The sequence below is a fragment of the Gopherus flavomarginatus genome, chromosome 1 (genome assembly GCF_025201925.1).
Source record: "Gopherus flavomarginatus isolate rGopFla2 chromosome 1, rGopFla2.mat.asm, whole genome shotgun sequence".
NCBI lineage: Eukaryota > Metazoa > Chordata > Testudines > Testudinidae > Gopherus > Gopherus flavomarginatus.
Window position 1 is genome coordinate 251625945 of NC_066617.1, and position 22847 is coordinate 251648791.

The 22847-nt window shown below is 43.8% G+C and overlaps 1 protein-coding gene across 5 annotated transcripts in view; it reads left to right on the top strand.

Annotated features, from left to right (window-relative positions):
- NPAS2 (neuronal PAS domain protein 2) overlaps positions 1-21438 on the top strand; it is a 180089-nt gene extending 158651 nt beyond the window's left edge. For 4 of the 5 annotated variants that reach the window (XM_050921877.1, XM_050921896.1, XM_050921887.1 and 1 more), the window contains 3 exons: positions 984-1130; positions 9862-10056; positions 14337-14903. In XM_050921877.1, the coding sequence (XP_050777834.1) occupies positions 984-1130; positions 9862-10056; positions 14337-14387 (393 nt within the window). In that variant the 3' untranslated portion in view covers positions 14388-14903. Of the gene's footprint in view, positions 1-983; positions 1131-9861; positions 10057-14336; positions 14904-15369; positions 15546-16002; positions 16096-18709; positions 18891-20537 lie in introns of those variants that run through there. The other variant, XM_050921915.1, reaches the window with a different exon arrangement.
- The last annotated feature ends 1409 nt before the right edge of the window (positions 21439-22847 follow it).

The following is a 22847-nucleotide window of genomic DNA, read 5'->3' on the forward strand; positions in this document are numbered from 1 at the left end:
ATAATACTGAGAACTGACCTCATCTATTGAGTTGATGGAAGCTATTAACTTGTTATGTCATGTGTGACAGTAATATAATAAAAACATTAAAATAACTCCAAATACCACTCGTGTATAAATGCAGAAGGTGTTCACAACTAATATAACTGGAAATCTCATTATGGTACCAAAAAAAAAATCAATAGAAAAACCTGATATAACACCATCATTTCTACTTGAAAAAAAATAGAGAACTGTTACTATTAGTGTAGCTCATTTGGTGATATATGACTCTCCAAACCAAGACCTGCTCTACACCTAAACTTAGGTTGACCTAGTTATGTTGCTCAAGGGTGTGAAAAATTCACACCCCCTGAGAGACATTGTTGAGTCAACCTAAGCCCCAGGGTAGATACGGCTAGGCTGATGGACGAATTCTTCCACTGATCTAGTTACCACCTCTTGGGACAGGGGCGGATTCTTTAGTGATAGAAAAATCCCTTCTGTCACAGTAGCAAGTTTCTAAACTACAATGCAACAGCAGTCTAGCTGCTGCGCCATAGCCACTGTAGTGTTTGGACTGTAGACATACCCAAAGTGCTCCTAAACTTATTCTTGTGGGATGATGCTATCTTTTAGTGATTGCTCATCAGTGTTATAGGCTGGTACACAGTATTGCACTAATTCCTCATCCGATTAAGACTTTTTGGTGACACTTAAGTACAAAAGTACCATCTGATGATTAATAAGATAACGAAGAACCCCCTTCCGGAGGAGATCAATGTAATCGGGTAATATCAATGAAGCTCTATCGTTTGAACAGATATGCCTGAGATGGAAAATAGAAAAGAAGATTCCATGGTGTCCAGATGTTAGCATATATAAAAAATATATTTTGACTACATTTTGCAAACAAGAATCCCGTACAGAATATAATAGCATAGAGCACAATTCCTACCATAATGACAAGAAAAACACATGGTTGTTTGTTTTCTTTTTTTAAGTTCTCGGCACAATTTAACATGTTCCAGACTATCAAGGAACAGCTGGAGCAGCGAACTCGGATCCTGCAGGCCAACATTCGGTGGCAGCAGGAAGAGCTCCATAAAATACAGCAACAGCTCTGCTTGGTCCAGGATTCCAGTATACAGGTGAGTAATGTCAGTGTCATCACAAGAGGCAAACAGATCATTTTCAGACTCTGTATTTCTTAGTGTGGGCTGTTTTCATTTTATTTTCAGAGTCAAAGAAATCTGAACTTGATAAACTAATTCATCTGGATCAGGATATCTTTTCTGGGAGCCTGTCAGTCACAAAAATCAAGACATGCTAAGGGCTATCTGTATAGGAGGGCTTGTCCTAGCAGTCACAAGAAGAAGTGGAAGGGCTGGTGGTCTTTCAGATTAGTACTCCATAGTGGAGTATTTTATCTACTGAGACTTCAGAATGATCAGTTCTCATCGAAGGGTGTTCAGGCTGTGACAATGAAATCACCACTGCTTTGATGGGGTCTTCATTTCACTAGCTTCCATTCACTTTTTGCTTCAAGTTAGAGCTACTAGTTCTCAGTATCAAGTTGAACAGCTCTGCCTCTGCCTACATCTCTTCTATACTCTTCTGCACTCCAAACCCTGCATATGCTCCACCCACGCTTGTCTCTTTCACTCACTCCCAAATTTGTGACTACTTGCATGCCACCTCCCCCGCTTGGAAGTGCATCACAAATAACATTTGCCAAACACCTTCCCTGGCCTTCAAAAAACTGCTGAAGAAACCCCCTGTCCCACAAAATCTTCCATCTGTAAAGTGCACACCACAATTTGTGTTTACCTTCAGACTGAAGTTTCATTGGACCTGGGAGTCTTATATTTACCTGTATCTACTATACTATATAAACAATACAGTACAACTCACGTATCATTAAGTACTAGTGTGGAGACATTGCCCTGTATCTCAGATTGTTTCTGGAGGAGGAATTACTGCTATCTTCCTGATAATTTAACTAAGAATATTGGGTCAAATCATCCTTGGTATTAATGTTGCACTGGGGATGAATTTGTCCCACTGTGACTATCATATTGGTAGGATTATGAGCACACAAACCCCAAACTCACCTCACAAAATCAGCTAATAGCCAAATAGCATTGTAAACATACAGGGTGAAATCCTGGCCCTCTTGAAGTCAATAGGAGTTTTGGCTTTCACCTATAGTCAGCGACTATAAAAAAAGCACTTCATACAATGTCACACATTAAATAAATGTGGGTTTGTAGGTTTATGTGATTAAGGGATTAATAGACCCATATCAGAAATCCTGCTACTTAAGTCATTCCATTTATAATCTATGGTGGAGATGTTTTCGTTGTTGTAAATATAGTAATATAGCAACCACAAGTCCCATCCAGGATTGAAGGCCATTGTTCTTGGAACTGCACAAACATATAGGAAGACATATATCAGTGTACATCTTCCAGTGCCTTTGCATTGATTTTGATAAATGGGAGTGGAAAGTCTCTCTGCAATTAACTGGTCTTTCAGTTCAGAATCCTGGCACACTTCTGAAAGTTGTTATTATACACAGCAAAAGGGTGATCTCCCTTTCTCTCTGTAATTGGGCACATTGCATTACTCTCTCATGCTCAAGTCTTAAATATTCATATGCACTGATCCAGTGTTTGCATACTTTAGAAAAAAGTGGCAGATCACAACACAGTTTCCTCAAATATGGGAAACTGATACTATTTTCACTAGAATTTTTCAATACACAAGATGATACCTTCACAGAGAGGAGGAAGATTGTGGTAACCAAAAGACTGTGGGCCAGATTCTCAACTGTGCCCACAGAGACCAAGCGCAGAGAACACGACGGCTGTCTGGGTGCCTGTTTTGAGGGGGTTAAAGGGCAGTGGAACCCTGACCTAAAAAATTACCCCAATCCTATGCTGCCGAGCCCCAGCATAAGTTTAAAGATGCTGAATTGCTCTCTAATTTATAACACTGGCATAAGGTCCCTCAGTGGGGGATATGCTAGACTGGACCAAGCAGCATGTATTTTCAGTACCCTGGGACTGGCCACAAAAGTTTTATTTCCAAAGCTCTTACCCAGAATGCTTTGGCCTGCCAGTCTGGCTCTGAATAATATCTTGGGTGGGTGGTTTGTTTCTCATTTGGTTCTGCTGTATGATGGTAGAATCTATTAACAGAATCTTTACTGTGCTTTCAGCCATGCTTTGCCCACCTCTTTCCCTCATCAGCCATGTGGGGCACAGATGCTCCATAGTCTGCCACAGGTGCCAGTCCTGAGGGAAGAGATTCACCTTGGAGCCAGGCAGCAGAACAGCAGATGACGAGCCTGGGCCTAAAATTTCACCTCCGGAGCACAGGACTGAGCTCTTCTGGGCACATACCTCCAGTGGTAACCATGGCACAGATGCCTTTGTACTTCCCCCAGGGCAAAGCAGCAGCTGGAGGAGCAACACTCAGAGCATTTGCACTCTGACATCGGCACTGACCATTTTCCATCTGACTAAGGGTGCCCCTAGACTGCATCAAGCTAGTGTGCTACAAATAGCAGTGTAGCAGCGGTGGCACGGGTGGTAACATCGGCTTTCTGCTGGAGTACAATCCCATCCAAGGGCCTAGGCACATACTCAGGCTACTGTCACCTCCCGCTGCTGGTGCCATTGCAGCTACACTGCTATTTTTAGCACACTAGCTGGATCAAAGCTAGCACGTATACATCTGCTCAAGCTGGAAATCACAGTGCAGACATACCCTATGGAGGGAGACTTGCTTGGTGGGAAGATTGGAGAGTAAACTGGCAATTTGCTGGGAGCTGTGGAGAACTGTACCTTTAAGAGCTCTGGCAAGAGCCAGTTGGAACTAGCTGCTGTGTATGAAGAGACTCGTGTTAGGCAATGCTGATCAGTTAGACTTCCAACACTGATTGAAACAGGCCTTTGTTAGACGCCTTGGCTCGCAGTGCTCACTGAAGGACAAAGCCCCAAACTGGGAGGTGGGGGAGACTGAGGTAATGGAGAAGGGATGATTTCTTAGTTCAGGGTTCCACTGCCCTTCAACCCCCTCAAAATAAATACACACACACACGCGCACTTGAGATGTGTGCAGTACCACTAACCTATGACTGGGGCCTTTATCTTTGAGGGCTGCTGCAATAATAGTAATAATTTTGCCCATAATGCTCTTGAGGCTGGCTTTGTGCTGGGGCATTCTTCCATGTTTTCTAAAGGTTAACAGGGGACACTGTCCTTAACTAAAGGAATAAAATAGTAATACCAGGAATTATTATAATGTTATTTACACCCTGTCAGCCACATTTAAAAAAATAGCTTCTAATTTTTGAACCTGCAGTTTTGTTCCACTTGTAAACACAGTTAATTTAGAAAGCGAACAGCTTGTTTTGCAGTGACAATTTCATTTGTTCTTCGAGTGCTTGCTTATGTCAATTCCATGCTAGGTGTGTGCACGCCCACATGCACAGTTGCCAGAGATTTTCCCCCTTAGTGGTATCCTTGGGGCCATTCCTAGTGCCCCCTGAGCCCCAAGCTCATGCACCGGCGTAAGGGGCACTGCCAACCCCACGCCCTCTCAGTTCCTTCTTACCACCCGTGATGGTTGCTGGGACATCTCCTGCAATTACAAGCTTCCTAGTGTTTTTTTCTGTGAACTTTCTTGGACTCATTCTTGTTGTAAATAGTTCAGTTAGCTGTAGTTGCTTAGTTAGCTAGGGGTCCCCTCCAGGATGTCGTCCTAGGGATGGAGCATGCCCTGGTCCCCGGGTTTGAAATTGCTTGCTTCCTGCCACAAGCCGATGCCAGTGAGTGACCCACATACGAGTTGCTTAAATTGCCTCGGGGAAGCTCACATCAAGTAAAAGTGTAGGATCTGCAAGGGCTTCACACCACATATACTTAAGGACAGGGTGGAACATTGGTTTGAAGGCCCTTGTAAGCCGGTTGTGTCGGGGCTCGTCCCCCTCAGGCGCGGCGGGGAGCCAGGGCACCTCCTTACGCACTGCAGTCCGGGTCGGCTTAGCCCCTCGGCAGGTGTTGAGCAGGGTATAAGGTCTGTAAACAGGGTAGAGCCCCGGCCCTCTAGCCGGGGTCGGGGCTCTCAAAGTCAATAAGTCCCGGGCCTTGGACAGGGCGGGCAGCAATAGTTCAGGCTCAGGCCTCCAGCGGGGCTGAGCAAACACAGTATCAGCGCAGGCCCTTGGACAGGCTGGGCAGTAATAGTTCAGGCTCAGGCCCCTAGCAGGGGCTGAGCAAACACAGTATCAGCCCGGGCCCTTGGTTCGGGCGGGGCACCCAACACAAGTCTAATTAACTCTGGCCCTTTGGGTCAGGGCAGAGCAGTGGCAAAGTCAACGGGGCCCAGCCCTTGGTTCGGGCGGGGCACCCAACACAAGTCTAATTCGCTCTGGCCCTTTGGGTCAGGGCAGAGCAGTGGCAAAGTCAACGGGGCCCAGCCCTTGGTTCGGGCGGGGCACCCAACACAAGTCTAATTCGCTCTGGCCCTTTGGGTCAAGGCAGAGCAGTGGCAAAGTCAAAGGGGCCCAGCCCTTGGTCCGGGCAGGGCACCAAACACAAGTCTAATTCGCTCTGGCCCTTTGGGTCAGGGCAGAGCAGTGGCAAAGTCAAAGGGGCCCAGCCCTTGGTCCGGGCGGGGCACCAAACACAAGTCTAATTAGCTCTGGCCCTTTGGGTCAGGGCAGAGCAGTGGCAAAGTCAAAGGGGCCCAGCCCTTGGTCCAGGCGGGGCACCAAACACAAGTCTAATTAGCTCTGGCCCTTTGGATCAGGGCAGAGCAGCGGCAATAGGCGGGAAGAGGGGGAGTCTGCCACCCGGTTTCAGGTGGCAGGGGGAACGCAGGCCCTCCCACTCCACTGCGTTCCAGCCCGGGGCCCTAGCAGCGGTCAAGACCCGCTGCGGTCAGTGGGGATCCTGGCCGCAACACACTGACATGGGTTCGGGCTCTTCCGGAGCCAAACCAGGGTCGGCTATCCCCGGGTCACTTCCAACCTCCCCCTCTCTGGGTACCTGGTCCTTGCCGGCGTCGTCTGGGGGGTCCCAGACCATGGGCGCCTCCGGGTACCGGTCGTGCGGAAGCTCAGGCCACTCGTCGGGGTATCGGGCACATGGCAGGTCAGGCCGACGGTCCTCCGGGTACCGGGTCTGAGGCAAGTCCAGCCAGCGCTCCTCCGGGTAGTGGGCGCGGGGCAGGTCCGGGCAGCGCTCCTCCGGGTAGTGGGCGCGGGGCAGGTCCGGGCAGCGTTCCTCCGGGTAGTGGGCGCGGGGCAGGTCCGGGCAGCGTTCCTCCGGGTAGTGGGCGCGGGGCAGGTCCGGCCAGCGTTCCTCTGGGTAGTGGGCGCGGGGCAGGTCAGGCCAGCGCTCCTCCGGGTAGTGGGCGCGGGGCAGGTCCGGCCAGCGCTCCTCCGGGTAGTGGGCGCGGGGCAGGTCCGGGCAGCGCTCCTCCGGGTAGTGGGCGCGGGGCAGGTCCGGGCAGCGCTCCTCCGGGTAGTGGGCGCGGGGCAGGTCAGGCCAGCGCTCCTCTGGGTAGTGGGCGCGGGGCAGGTCCGGGCAGCGTTCCTCCGGGTAGTGGGCGTGGGGCAGGTCAGGCCAGCGCTCCTCCGGGTAGTGGGCGCGGGGCAGGTCCGGGCAGCGCTCCTCCGGGTAGTGGGCGCGGGGCAGGTCCGGGCAGCGCTCCTCCGGGTAGTGGGCGCGGGGCAGGTCCGGCCAGCGTTCCTCTGGGTAGTGGGCGCGGGGCAGGTCCGGCCAGCGCTCCTCGGGGTAGTGGGCGCGGGGCAGGTCCGGCCAGCGCTCCTCTGGGTAGTGGGCGCGGGGCAGGTCCGGCCAGCGCTCCTCTGGGTAGTGGGCGCGGGGCAGGTCCGGCCAGCGCTCCTCTGGGTAGTGGGCGCGGGGCAGGTCCGGCCAGCGCTCCTCTGGGTAGTGGGCGCGGGGCAGGTCCGGCCAGCGCTCCTCTGGGTAGTGGGCGCGGGGCAGGTCCGGCCCGGCGGGAGCCCGGGCACCAGCGTCTGTCCTCTCCGGCAGCCTGCCTCCAACTGAGCGCTGGGGCCGGGCTTTTATACTTCCTGTCCCGCCCCTTGACTTCCGGGGGGCGGGGACAGGCCGTGCTGACTCTGCCCACTGAGGCGCCTGCTCTGGCTCGTCCCCCTCAGGCGCGGCGGGGAGCCCGGGCGCCTCCTTACAGCCCTGTTAATGGAAGCAGCACTTCGTAGGTCTGGTAGGCAGATGTTTGAATTCGATTATCTCTGTCCATCATTGATTGTACCCATAAAATTGGATGCAAATAGAGGGGAGTTACTATCACACAGATTTCTGTATCTGTTTGAGTGGAATATGCCATATAGAGAACACAGGCATGCTGCATGATGTAAGCATGGAGGGACTTTCTTCTGCTCTCTGGAAGGAAGGGAGCCTGTAATACAGCCTCCACTTTCTCCCTTCAGCTTTTCACTGGCATTCCTTCCCCATTTTCACTCCCTTCCATGATGAATAACAGATAGCTCTGTGGAAAAACTAGCCCTATTTTTATTTTCTATACAGGATCTTCAGAACTTTAGTGCAGAAGTCAGCCAAGAAATACTCTCCCAATTGGAGAGATATTGAGCCCAGTACTGTGTATTAGTAACTGTTTCCAAGAGCCCTGTGTGATGAAAGATGAACTAGCAGGAGGGCTCTGGTCCTTGAACAAAAGTGTTAAAAAACCCATTAAGTGTCTTTTATTGCTTTTACTGACAAATGGAAGTACAGGAGCAGTAAGTATAATCTCAGATGTCTGAAGGGATTCAGTGCCTGCTCCAGATTTAAAAATAGTCTAGTTAATGACTAGCGCATCCAGAGAAAGGCAGAAGGGCTGAATCTGACCAGCATGCTAGAATTACAAATGAGAACATCCATACCCACAAATAATGTACAAGCCAGTCTCCCCTGAAGGTAAATGAATCTTTGGCTCTCAGTGCTATGCCTTTCATCAGTGTCCATTTTACCAAAAAGATAGTATTGATAAAAGATGCTGGCTTGATAGAGTTGGAGGGTAAAAACTTCTGGTTTGCTACAGAACAGCGAGAGTTGAACAGTGGCAGTTCAAACTTGCTCATATTGCCTTGCCAATGTGATTCAGCCATGAGGTGGAGGAAATCCCTCTAGGAATGAGAGGGCAGCTGTGCTTCCATGTCCATTTGCTCCTCAGCTCTGTTGAAGAAAGATATGTTGTCTTTCCAAAAAGAAAGTGTAAGGGATGTGACAGTTTAGGGAATTGGTAATACAAGGTGTACGTTACTGGACATATCTCAGATGCGTTGTAAGGCATGAGGCTGATAAGGAGCTGTGATTCTGATTTCACCTAAACCAAGGTAAATCATGAGTAACTCCACTGAAGTTAATAGTTTTATGTAAGTGTAAAACTGGTGTGAAATCAGAACCGAAGAATGTCTGCAGCCTCTGATGTGGCATGTCAATCTCTGACTAGGTTTTAAACACTACAATGACAACTTGCAACATTAATAAGATACTGTTTTAAATGATGGCTTTTTTTTTCTGTACTACGGTAGCAGTAGAAATAGCCCCTAGGAAAAAAAAAAGAAACTGCAACTTTTAAGACTACTTCACTTTGCAGTAAAATAAGTAGTGTCAAATTGTTTACAGAAGCACTGAATAGATAACTGGTGCTCTGTTAGCTTTTTGTCATAATATTTTAAGTGCCCCTCATGACCTGGCTAGGCGTAACACCAGGAGATAGTTATCTGACTGGAAGTTAGACCCAAGTATAGTGCTCACCAGTTTATTAAGGCATGATCTACACTTCAAAGTTATGTTGGTGTAGCTCTGCTGGTCAGGGGCATGAACAAACTACACCTCTGACCTGCATAGCTACGCTGACCTACTCCCCAGTGTAAATGCAGCTATGTGGAAGGAAGAGTGCTGCTGTCGATGTAGCTGATATCACTGCAGGGGCAGGAGGTGTTTCTTGCTATTAGTGTAGGCCAGCGGTTCTCAAACTGTGGGTCGGGACCCCATTTTAATGGGGTCGCCAGGGCTGGCATTAGACTTGCTAGGACCTGGTGCTGAAGGCGAAGCCCGAGCCCCACTGCCCGGGGCCAAAGACCAAAGGCTTCAGCCTTGGGCAGCAGGGCTCAGGTTACAGGCCACTCACCTGGGGCTGAAGTCCTTGGGCTTTGGCTTTGCCCCCTCCCACCTACCTGGGGCAGGCTCAGGCTTCAGTCCCCCCTCCTGGGGTCATGTAATAACTTTTGTTGTCAGAAGAGGGTTGCAGTGAGAATCCCTGGTGTAGGCTGTGTCCACACTAGGGGGCTATGCCAACAGAACTATGCTGACATAGGCTCCATAGAGTAGACATAGCTGTACATATCTTTTCAGGGACAAGGGCCCAGCCATGCAACATTGGGAGCTTGTGCCTGGCTGTGACATCATTAAAAAGACTCAGCCCGACAGTCCTTTATGGTGTTGAACTATTGGAGACAAATTTGAAGGCAGCCTCAGCTTTCTTTGCTAAAAAGAGAGGCCAAGGATTGAATGGGCACAGAATTACTCTCCTATCCCCACAGGTGGTCCCTCCCAAACAGAGTTAATGCCCATTGAACTGCTGCTACAATCTTGTGCTTTGCTGTGTGGAGAGAGGACTTCAGCCTTCAGGCACCATTCATAAACAGTGAATATACTTTAAAAAAAAATAGATTGCACAATCTATATTCTAAAAAGGTCATATGATACACAATTAACTATAACACAATGTTAATTAATTAAGAAATATTATGATCTCCCTTTTAGGATACGAGAGCTTATTTCAGAGAAAAAGAAAAAAAGTTGTTCTTTTTTCCAGATGTTTTTACAGCAGCCAACGGTGTCCCTGAGCTTTAGCAACATACAGCAGCCAGATCCTCAGCAGCTACAGCAGAGGTCAAGGGTCATTTCTCAGCAGCAGCTTATCCCCAGTCCTCAACTTCAAGGGCAAGTTGCATCTTCCCAACCAGCAAACCAGCAAATATTAAGAGAAGGGAATGTGGTATCAAGCCAGGTAAACATATTATTTCACTACAAAGAAATGAATGTGGATACAAGCAACTGAAGTCATTACTGAATGATCACAGATAATGACATCAGTATTGTAAATAGAAATGTGTGGCCGTTTTTATCTTTCCTTCTAAACAAAAGCTTCTCCCCATAGCTTTCTCCTTTACTTTAAGATCTGATTTTTTTAAAGATCTAAACCAGGAGCATTATGCAACCAGCTTGTTTCCGTTTTACAACTGAACAGAGGAGTGTGTGGAGACCTATTTTTCTTTTATTGTTCATGAAAGGTGCCAGGTTGACAACCATGGAGACTGTCAGTATCTGCAACAGCAAGGCAACCTTTCCAGCACCAAAAAAGTGCTTTAACCTTGTCCAGTCAGTCATGCCTGAGACCACCAACACAGTCTATTTATGGCTAGTTATGAAGGTGTACTGTTGATGTGGGGGCTTGCCCATAAGGAACTGAACTGAGACCACCATCATACAAGAGCAACAGACTCCAGCCCAGAGAAAGAAAATTAAACTCTTAACTATTAGTATTTGAGAGCTGTGATTCTGCAAGTATTCTTAGCATAGTTATCTTTCTGCCTTATTACAGAGCTTTCTCTGCCTTTCCATTGTTCCTTCTTCAACAGAATCCTAGCACACACCCATTTCTGTTCACCTACTGCTGTTTGGTGAACACATTTACAACTGTATCTTCAAATCACGCAGTTGTACCTCTTAACCTCCTGTGCCCCTGTATTATAACAAGTCTATTAAAATAAAATGTTCCCATGGTTTATAATAATAAAAAAAATCAAGGTGGCTAAAAATCAATGATTTTTAAAAAAAAATTAAAAAATCAGATTTTTTTTATTTAAATCGGATTTTTTAATTTAAACTGGAGTTTTTTGATAAAATTCTTTTTGAGGAAAAAATATATCTAAAAGTATCTCATCATGGAATAGGGATTATAAATTCTAATTCTATAGTATGAGACAATATATTCATTTAATGTTTAAGAAAAGTTTTGTAAATGAGTTCCAATAGTTCATGGATTATGGACCTGATTTTATGGGGTTCCAGGGCCTTCTGTATAGATCAGGGGTTGGCAACCTATAGCACGGGTGCCGAAGGTGGCACGCAAGCTGATTTTCAGTGGCACTCGCACTGCCCAGGTCCTGGCCACCAGTCGGGGGAGGCTCTGCATTTTAATTTAATTTTAAATGAAGCTTCTTAAACATTTTAAAAGTCTTACTTATTTTACATACAACAATAGTTTAGTTATATATTATAGACTTATAGAAAGAGATCTTCTAAAAACGTTAAAATGTGTTACTGGCACGTGAAACCTTAAATTAGAGTGAATAAATGAAGACTTGGCACAGCACTTCTGAAAGGTTGTCGACCCCTGGTATAGATTATTTAGGTTAATCTTCCTATCTACCTAGTGGGACTCAGTGCTCAGTCTAGAAGATACCATCAGAGATGCTTAGTTTTGCAGTTCTCAAACTGTGGATTTGTGTCTCCAGAGATAACATGCTTGTTAACAGCAAAAATGTTTTACATAAGTAAATAAATAAATAATATATAGAGGTGAAAAATAACAGACCTGAAGCCCCTTGTCCCTCTGCAAATTTGTGTACACAGAGTCAATCCCTTACCTCTCTCTAAAAGTGCAAAGTTTCAAAAAGTTCAATGAACAGAAGATTGTTGGGGGCGGAATAGATCTGGACAAGGAGAAGAAGTCTGGAGATAAATGTGAGAAGGGAGGGACAGGCAGTAGAAACAAAAGTGAACTATTTGAGCAGCATACTCCAGAAATCTTGAGGTTTTTCTGAATGTAGCCTTCATTGATTTGAGATCTATCATGCCATTCTCTCACTAGAAGGGAAAACCTATAATGGCAGCAGGCCGTAAAATGATCCGGTTTGGAAATATTTTAATGAAGTTCCTCTACCTGTGAGTAAGACAGGCATGTGTGTAAAATGCAACAAAAAAATGCAAGGCCTGTTCGCCCGAATGAAACAACATCATGAGAAGTGTTCCTTCTCAGGAGGAAGGTGCATTGAAGATGATGAAAGGAACATGTCTGAACATGCAGGATCTTCAGGTTGGTAAACTTTTTTATTTCATACTTCTTTCTTAAAGACTGACTGCCTTCCTTCTGGACTACTCTTGAATTCTCATGTTTGAGCAAAAAATATAGTTGTTACTCTATGGTACTATTTTATATGTGATAAAAAATAAATAGCTGAAATAGGCAGACCTTCCTTTTATGATTTAAAGTAGTACTGAGTGTCAGTGAATGCAATAAGTAATACTAAATGAGCAGTATGGTAATAATAATTAAATAACTGCATTGACTTATTTTGTTTAGGAGAATCCATCCTCAACATACAGGATTCTGAAGACTATCCACCTTCAAGATCACCATCATTTTCTATAGTTCCAGACTTATCTGCCAATGATAGTGTTTCAGTCACATCATGTATGTCACATAGCCACAGTATATCACTTGTAGCAAAAAGAAAAAAAAAATCTCCACCATCCAGAAACAACCCTAGATAAGTTTGTGATAAGAACTAGCAGTTTACAAAAAGAAGTAATTGATGGAAAAATTTCCTGGTTTGTATATGTAACAAACTCTCCTTTCCGTATGACTGAGAACCCACACTTCATTAACATGGTGCAGTCATTAAGACTAGGATACAGTCCACCCAACAGAGCAGATGTCGCAGGCAAATTGCTGGATAACGTGTATGAAAGAGAAATTGAGCAGTGTGCAGAAGGTCTAGAGGGTAAAATTGTTAACCTGAGTCTTGATGTGAGGAGCAATGTCCACAATGATCCTGCTGTATGTGCTTATGTGACAACAGAAGAAGGGAATGTCTTCCTTACAGAAACAATTGATACATCAGGAAATACACAGACAGCAAAATACTTAAAAGAAGTAGCAGTAAAAGGTATAACAAGCTGAAAAAAATTCAAATGTCTAGTACACAGCTTGGTCACAGACAATGCTGCAAATGTATCCAAGGTTAGATGAAATTATTTAGAAGAGAGTGAAGAGAGTCCCAAGCTAATAACATATGGTTGCAGTGCTCATTTGATGCACTTCCTAGCCAAAGACTTCAGTGTTCCAGAAATAAAGGCTAATGTTGTTGAAACTGCAAAATACTTCTGTAACAACCACTTTGCAGCAGCTGCTCTGAAAAAAAGTGGGAGGAACCAAGCTAACTCTCCCACAAGACGTGCAATGGAACACTGTAGTGGACTGTTTTGAGCACTACATCAAGAACTGGCCTAATCTGATGACAGTTTGTGAACAAAATTGTGAAAAAATAGATGGCACTGTGACAGCCAAAGTCCTCAACATTGGGCTTAAGAGAAATGTTGAACACATGCTGAGCACCTTGAATCCTATTTCTGTAGCCTTGAACAAAACACAGGGAAATAGATGTTTTATTGCTGTCGCTGTTGAAATGTGGAAGGCACTGAGTGAGATCTTAAAAAGAGAAATATTCAATGATAGAGTTAAATTACAAGCGTTAAGAAAACGAATGGGACAAGCACTATCTCCAGCTCATTTTCTTGCAAATATTCTCAGTACTCAGGACCAGGGTCAAACCTTAACTGCTGAAGAAAAGAAGTTGGCTATGACATGGACATCCAGCAATCGTCCCTCCATAATGCCAACTATAATAAACTTCAGAGCTAAGGGTGAACCATTCAAGAAATATATGTTTGCTGATGATGTTTTAAAGAAAGTCATGCCAGTGAACTGGTGGAAGTCACTTAAGCACTTGGTTTGAAAGACTATTGAAGTGATAATCTCACTTTTAACAGCAGTAGCTTCTTCTGCCAGTGTAGAAAGAATATTTTCTTCCTTTGGACTAATTCATTCCAAACTGAGAAATCGTTTGGGATCTGAAAAAGCAGGAAAGCTTGTTTTACTTTTCCAGATTATGAACAAACAGGAAAATGAAGGTGAAGACGACTAAGTTAGCTGCAAAAGCCAATATTTTAAGTTTCTCGTGTTGACCTGGCTGACATAGTCGATTTAATTTTTGTTTTTTTAAAAAAAATATTTAATTTAACTATTTTAGTTAAAAACAATTTTAACATAAAATCCCTGATTTTAAAAAACTTGAATGTTTAACTAAATTAAAAAATTTGTATGCTTGTTTTGTTAAAATAGTATGTTTGCCATTGAAGAAAAAAATCCAGAATACATAACGTTGTTTTAGTTAAATAAAGCAATTTAGATGTCTATTTGGTGATGTTTTCCTCCTTATACAGCAGGGCAAGAAAATCCTCCAAATATTGATTAACCTGTTGAACTGGAGATAGTTCACCTCCCAATGACTTCATAAATATCTGCTTCAATGACCTTTAGTAAATGAAACAACCAAACAATCATTCATTTTCTGATATAGCTGTAAAACTAATCTGAAAAGTTTTCTAAATAAATCACTTTAAAAATGTATAATGTGTATCTTCTAAAAATGAAACTTACATCTATCTCTGAGTTGTGAAGAATATGTATTAAGGTTATAACAACCAACAAGAATGCACTTTTATGTAGAAATCCATGATTAAATTGAGTCTTCCTGACTAGTGATTTAAATCAAATTGATTTAAATCAAATTCACCCTGAAAAAAATCCTTTTGTACATAGTAAAGTTTATTCCCATCACAGGGCTTTAGTGACAATAGTGATCCCTTCTAATTTTGCTTTGGTGTTGTCTTGGGAGTTTCTGTGTTTCCAGAACCGGTTCTTAGAATTACAGGGCCTGCTTTGCTTTCAGAGTACTCTGGTTTTAGAGTTAAATACTCTGAAAAGTCTATAAAATAAAATGTGGTGAAATAGTTGTGCATATGTGAGGGTAATAAATAGCATATTACAGACTCTTAAAATGTATTATTTGTACTGCGATAGCACCTGCCTCTGTACACACACACATACACAAGGCACACCTCATCATGTAATAATTAAGGTTATGCTTGTGTCACATGATCACAGTATGTGATTTTTAGGTCTTTCTCCAAAAACTGATCAGGAATGACTTACCTTTCCTTGTCTACTTTCACTGTCTTTCCTGTCATCACTCTGTGCAGTTGTTCTCAGACCCCAGTTTGCCCCCAGACTTCCAGGAAAACAACTGTAACGTACCAGATCAGGACATGTCAGTCATTCACTTCTCCTGCCCAAATAGCCCTTTCTATTGTGAAGTCCAATCAGAGTATATCACAAGGGTACCTCCTATAACACACCATAGGTTTTGTTCATATATTCCTGCCATAATAAAAATCTTCTGTGTGTGTGGTCTAGAATCAGAAATCGATGAGAAGTGCACAAGTAATGCAGAACACCAGTCACTCATCTAGCAGCCTAGCTTCACAATTTACCAGTTCTGCTGTGCTCCCACAGGCTCCATCTGCTGCTATAGCACAGGATAGCAACCAGTGTCATGCTAGTCCAGATTTCAGCCAGGACCGACAACTGAGGTAAATGATTTTTAATAAATTAATCAATTCTTCCCTGACAAAAAAACTATCCATTTATCATTTTGCTACATGATAGATGAGGATTCTGAACACTAAGGAGGGTGAAGTATGTTGACAGGTTGTAGAGTGAAAGGCACTAGAATCTGAGGTTTGGCTAAAGGGTTTGCAAAAAGTTGCCGTTACCATAGAACAGTGGTTTTCAACTGGCGGTCCTTGGACCCTTTGGGGTCCACAGACTATGTCCAAGATTTCCAAAGGGATCCACACCTCCATTCAAAACTTTGTAGGGGGTCCGCAAATGAAAAAAACATTGAAAATCACTGCACTAGAATGAAAATACGTAGGCCTTGAAAGAAAAAAAAATGGGTTAAAAATTAGTAGATCACCTAAAACTAGATTGTGAGTTGGAATACATGTTCATGCAATAATGTTAGTTCTTTTCTTTCCCATGTGCAAGACTGTTGCTCAGCCAGCCTATTCAGCCAATGATGCCTGGTTCCTGTAATTCAAGACTCGCTTCAGATATCAGTGTGGCTGGACGCCAGGCTAAGTATGTTACTTGTGAAGAATAAAGCACTGAAGTGACTTTTGAGAGAGCATGGCCTTTTATAATGAGATCTGCCAGTAATAGTAAAGATCAGTTCTGATTCTCTTTGAGTAAGAGGCTTCTAGGGTTAATCTTACCCTTTCTGGTCGGTTCAGTGTCTAAAATTACTATTGTGAGAAACAGAATGCGTTAGTGGGATTTCAGCAAGCCAAGAACAGGGACCCTTTCGTTGCTTCTCTTTCTCACATTTAGTACTTGTCCCAGTGCTGAGTTTCTGATCCGCCAAAATGAGTACGAGGAGATATACTAAATATCTGATCCCAGCTTCAGTACTGACCCACCTTGAATTGCTAGGGCCTTATTCTCCTCTCACTCTAGTCTGATATCAGTGTAACTCCACCAGGGCCCGTGCAAGGATATTTTGCACCCTAGGTGAAACTTCTACCTTGCGCCCATCCTCCCGCTTCCGTCCCCCCGGAGCATCATTTATGATAAACTTTCAAAAATGAATACTGCATAACGTGGCATTGTTCATTAGCATTAATACACATTCGGCTTGAAAATTTATTAATTTCATTATTTAGTCTACATATTTAATGAAAATAAATGGCCTTGGGTCTCCTGCATGTGGCCAGAGCCCCTCCTGCCCCCCTGGAAAGAACTGTTTTGGGGATCAGAGCACAGAGCTGGGAGTTGGGATCTGGCTTCTATTCTCCACCCTGGCACCAACTCACTGGATGACTTCAAGCAAGTTACTTCCCCGTTCTGGGCTTCAGCTCCCTCCAGCGCTAAGGTGTGAAATGGTTCCTTGCTCCTGGGCTAGAAAGTGCAATGCAGGCGGGAGGGGGTGTCTGAAGGCCTGTCTTCCCCACAGGTGTGAGGAGAGGACAGAGTTCCAGCCTCCTTTATGACCGTCCTGGTTGCTTTACTCTGCCCTACACCCAGGGCCGGCTTTAGGCCAATTCAACCAATTCCCCTGAATCGGGCTCCGCCCCTAAGAGGGCCCCATGCTCAAGCCCCGGTTTGGCATACCAGCAAGAGCTGTACTGGGGTGGCCCAGCTTCCCCAGGGGGCAATTTAAAGGGCCTGGGGCTCCCAGCAGGGGCTGGAGCCCCAGGCCCTTTAAATTGCCACCAGAGCCCCACTGCTGGAGCCCTGGGGTAGGGCTGCGGGGCTCTGGGGGCTATTTAAAAAGTCTGGGGCTCCTGTTGCTTCTACCGCCCCAGCCCTTTAAATAGCCGCTGGAGCCCCTCCACTTCCCTAGGGCTCCCTCAGCTATTTAAAGGGCCGGGGCAGTAGAAGCAGGGGAGCCTCGGACCCTTTAAATAGCCCCCAGAGCTCTGGGGTAGTGGGTGGCTCTGGGGGCTATTCAAAGGGCTGGGGCTCCAGCTGCCTTTGCCGTCTGCTTCAATGAGGGGCAGGGTGCAGCTGGGACCAACACATATGCATACGCTCAGGTGACCAGACAGCAAGTGTGAAAAATCGGGATGGGGGTGGGGGGTAATAGATCCTATATAAGAAAAAGACCCAAAAATTGGGACTGTCTCTATAAAATCGGGATATCTGGTCACTCTAGCACACCTCCAGGGAGTAATGGGGACCCACACATGTGAAATGGAGCTCATTTCTAGTTCAGGCATTTTGGTTCTTAAATCACTGTCCGGGAGAAAGTTTTAAAATTAAAAAATTCCTCCCGGGAAAATACAGATGTATGGTAACCGTATTGGTACAAAAAATACATACTGTAGCACATCCCTTGAATCAGAACTTTTTATAGGGAACCAGTTGCTAAGAAATGAAAGGCTTTTTTTACTTTTTAATTTTTTTTAGTCATCCCTGCCAGGGCCCTGCCAAAAATGTTTGAATTGGGCCCCACACTTCCTAAAGCCGGCCCTGCCCCCGTCACTTGCCACTGAAGCCCCTTACTCAGAGAGCTCTGGCCCAGGCAGAGGCATCAGTGTCATTCTGGGCCTGATTTTCAGTGATGCTGAGCACCTGCAGTTCCCCTGATGTCTGTGGGAGCTCCAGGGTTCTCAATACTTCTGAAACTCAGGGCAATTTATTTTGAATGCTGGGCCAGGACTTAGTCTGCAAAGGCAGGTCCATATACACCCCTCAATCCATAGTAGATCTCCCATCAATAACAATACAAGCAATCAGGAGAAAGATGAGGGGCAGTTGACCCAGTGCTGGGAGTGGGGAGGATATGACCCTAATGTGGTCTACTAAACTTCTATTCAGTGGGAGAACAAAAATCTCTTGGGTGCTGCAGCCTGCCCAAGGTTCAGCGGCACTTAACCTGAGTTGCTCGCACACCTGCAGTGGTTGTGCACCACACAACTGGACACCTATGTTACATGAAAATCTGACTCTGATGGTGTCGTAATTAGACTTAACAGTTACTGCCGCATTTCCTAGAGCTGTTGTCCCAGGCCGGCTGCAGACTCAGGGGAAACGTGCAGCTAGAGGTGCTATCTTTCAGATGAGGTTTGAAATTGAGGTCTCTCTCTATCATTAAAGGTCCAATGACACTATTTTAAGGATAAGGATTTTAGCCCTAGTACCCTGACATCACATCTGAGTTTTCAACAGTTTATTCTTGATTTTTTTAAAACAGATATTCTCAAAACCAACAATTGTTTCAAAGTCTGGAACTGCAAACTTCCAGCAGCAGTTCACCTATAGTGCTGATGGGACAAGCAGTGTTACATCCAGGGTTTTCTGCCTCACAGCCTTCTCAGACATCATCTCTGCAACCTATGCAACTCCAGCAACAGCAGCAGCATTGCTACCTTCAGGTGGGCAAGAACAGAAAGGATAATACACAGTTTGTATCTGTGCAATAATATGCAAAGCAGTAAAGACCTTATGATCTTTAGATGAAAGAACAAATGGGGTCTACTCATGCTCTCACCAAAGTCAGTGGAAGTTTTGCCATAAATTTCATTGGGAACATGACTGAGGATGTGCTACATAGATTTCCATACTAAAGATGTTAAATTTTGCACATATCACAGAAATTGAATAAGGACCTGAAATGTTATGTGAACCTTTCAAACACACCAATTAAGCATTAAGCTAAGTCAAAATATTTAAAAAAAAAACACCAATACTGTAAATTGGAAAATTAAAATGACAAACCCAAATGTACTTAAATCACAGTCACAGTCAGAAAATTGTCATCATGGGGTTAAACTTTAGTGTCTCGTTGCTTCTGTATTAAATTTCCTCAGTTTACAAGTCAAAAGATGATTTTTCTAACTGCCAGTACCACAGATTTGAAATGAGATCTGAAAATCCAGGTGTTTTTTTTACTATCTTTTACATCATCACATTCTGCATTAAAGTTTCTGAAGGTGGAACTTAGGTGATAGTGCTGTTGCTGATGTGCTAAGCCAAAACAGAATCCAGTTACCATAGTTGTGTTGGTGCTACAACTTCGACTGAGTTGAGTGCAACCCTGGAAATAACTGTATATGAAACATCAGCTCACTTTATTTAATAGTTTTAGATGCATGGCAGGCAAAGGACTTCAACAGTGGTGAGGAACAGGACATTTTACAACAATTAGACGGGGGAAAATGTATCAGAATTCCGGAGTTCTATTCCTCACTCTGCCATTGTGTCTCTGTGTGACTTGCGCAAACTGTTTAATTTCTGTCCATCTGCAAAGTGGGCCTAAGGATACTTACTCTACAGGAGTGTTTTATGTAGTAATTAATGTTTGTAAAAGGCTCGCAAATCCTGCAAGCCAAAAGCCAATTTCTAAATCTAATATGCCCTCCAAAGGATTTCTTCTTGTTTCATGGACTCTTAACAGCTTCTGTGCTGTGCTCTCTATGCTTTTTTTCTCACCCTGGACAAAGATTCCCTGAATAGCTCTTCTTCTCTCACAGTAATCTGTATTTAAATAAATAAACAAACTACATTCTTGTTTTTTACCCATATTTCCCCCTCAAGGGGCAAGGAGCATGCATTGGGGCAAATTGCCTGAAAGAACCAGGTGATATGAACCAGCTAATTGATTTATTCTTTGAGACTAATCCAACCCATACTGAAGTCAACAGGAGTCTTCCTATTAACTTCAGCTGGATTGGGCCTGTAAAGCTTGATCCCAAACCCAATGAAGTCAATGGCAAAATTCCACTGATTTAAAAAATCTTGGGAATAAAATCTTGAAGACTGAAACTGATGGAAAAGCCACTTCTGTGCTATTGGACAGATCCTATTCCCATTAGAGTCAATTTTAGAATTCCCATTGACTTCAATTGTGCAGGATCAGGCCCTATTACCTAAGCTAACCAATACCAAGTACATAGTCTATGAAATATTTAGCCTAAGAATAAGGCTGCAAACTATTGTAATAATTTCCGAAAATACCTTTCACATTAAGAAACAAGAACTTTGTTATCAAATCGCGCAAATGAATTTTCTTTTATCTGTAGGTGCAGACACCAAGTCCTTTACACAGTGAGCAACCCGATTCTTTGCTCCTGGCATCCTACTCACAGCTGCAAGGAAATATAGGATACCATCATCCACACCAGCAGCCACTGCCACTTGCTTCAAGAAGAACCAGTAGCTTGTCAGAATCATCAAATCTACCACAGCCACTATGATAGTCCCACATCAGCACAATCAATGCACGATTAGCTATAACCAATAGACCTGTGGGGCAGGAGAGAAGAAATGACGGAACCTACAATTTTGACTTTTGCACATACATTCATTTCAAAGCTCCATGGCAGTAGCAGACCACAGAGTGCGGACTGCAGCAGACAGTGTAACGGAAAAGGAGTTGGATTCAGTTTGCACTGTTTCATGACAATATTATATATCATCAGACTGAGTAAAATAAACACGAATGCTATCCTGTGCGAACTCCATCACTGATTACTGTGCGGCAGGAGAACTTTCTTGTTGGTACATCATTCTGAGAGCACGCTGATTCCTAAAGACTGTGAACAGACACATGAGGTACTTGGCCTACACTGTTTCAGTTCATCTTTTGTGTAAGAAAAGCAATGGAACAAAAATCTATAGAGCAGAGAACAAGAGATTATTTTTATTATGATTATTATCGTTTTGCACAACTGCACAGAAGATATAACCCTAGGCACTTTCTATAAAGAGAGGTTTGTGTCATTATTCTGGTGGCCAGACTGGTACATCCAATTAAACAGAAAGCCCAGTCACAGTTAAAAATGCTACACAATCCATACCCCTTGATTTATAACCTAAAGGTATTAAAGCAGTTTACCCTACCAGCTTTCTGATTAAAAACAAAAAACACTGGACTGTTTCCTGTTTACTCTGTGAATTTTAACTGCAAAGGAGAACTAAAAATATAAGTATCAGAGGGGTAGCCGTGTTAGTCTGGATCTGTAAAAGCAGCAAAGAATCCTGTGGCACTTTATAGATGCATCTGAAGAAGTGGGTGTTCACCCACGAAAGCTCATGCTCCAAAACGTCTGTTAGTCTATAAGGTGCCACAGGATTCTTTGCTGCTTTTAAAAATATAAGCACAATCATGCAGCTGTATTGTTCCAGAATATAGTAGACTCTTTGCTAAGATAAAGTGGGTTCTTCTGCAAAATGAACAGCCCACTTACAATTGGTCATAGCAACAAGTATCTGAAAAATATGCACTGTGTTTTGGCCCAATGACTAGGGATGCTGCAAATTATCACATATCTTTTTCATGATAACATTTAAATTTTCCTTTAAAAATGCACTTTTTGCTTTTTTGTATGTTTTATGTTTCTAAGAAAGATTTTATGTAATTATAAAATAAAAAGTAGTGTATTGTACAGCTGTTGTAATAATGACCTATTTCTATATAAAATAAAATTATATGGAATTATGTGGAAATTATTTTGTATATGAAATATCAACTCATTTCACAAGTATAAAGGTTTTTTTGTGCTTTGTGTTTATTTATTTTTGTGAGTGAATATTTAGTAATCAATTAGTGAATTAGTAACATTTTTGTGAAGGGAGCTGCTGTCTCATGCTATATACATCCTCAAATTATTTTTTTCTTTCCATTTAATAATGCACATTTGTATTTGCTCTGGAGCATAATAAAGTAACTGAAAAGTTTTACTACGGAGTTTATACACATTCTCCTTCCTATGGCGGTTTAACTATGTAATTCAATTTAGACTTGAAAGACTCGCTGTAACCTTACAAACTGTTTGATGTTTGTTTCCAAAAAAACCTTTTCTGAGTTTTGTTCCTCTCCTTGTTTCATCACAGGTAACCAGAATAATACTGCTTTAGGGAGCCCCAAAAGATAACAACATTAAACTTGTACCTGTAGGTAACTAGTTCCTCATCGGGAAATATCATTTCACTTAAAATTCTCAAGATACTATGGGGCAGAGCCTTAGTTTTAGCCAAGGTAGCCATGGGATAGGAGATGAAAAGATGGCTTTAAGTTTTGTTAGTGCTTTCCTGATCCTGGAGACAGCTAGAGACTGTTTTGCCTCTGCCATAAATTAAAGCAGCTTGAGGGTTGCCCTAACCCAGAGGTTCTCAAATTGGAGGAGGTGGAATGTATTCTGGGGGGCAAGGGGTGTGAGAATATTTAGGAGTCAAAAAAGACTGTGCACATTCAGAGCTGGGCGGATGGAGAACAGTGGCTGCTGGCCAGGTACCTGAAGGTGCGGGGGAGGGATAAACTGCTGCAGGTACAAAGGAGGAGGGGGTGCTGTCAAATATGCTTGAGAACCACTGCTCTAAGTTATGTTGGC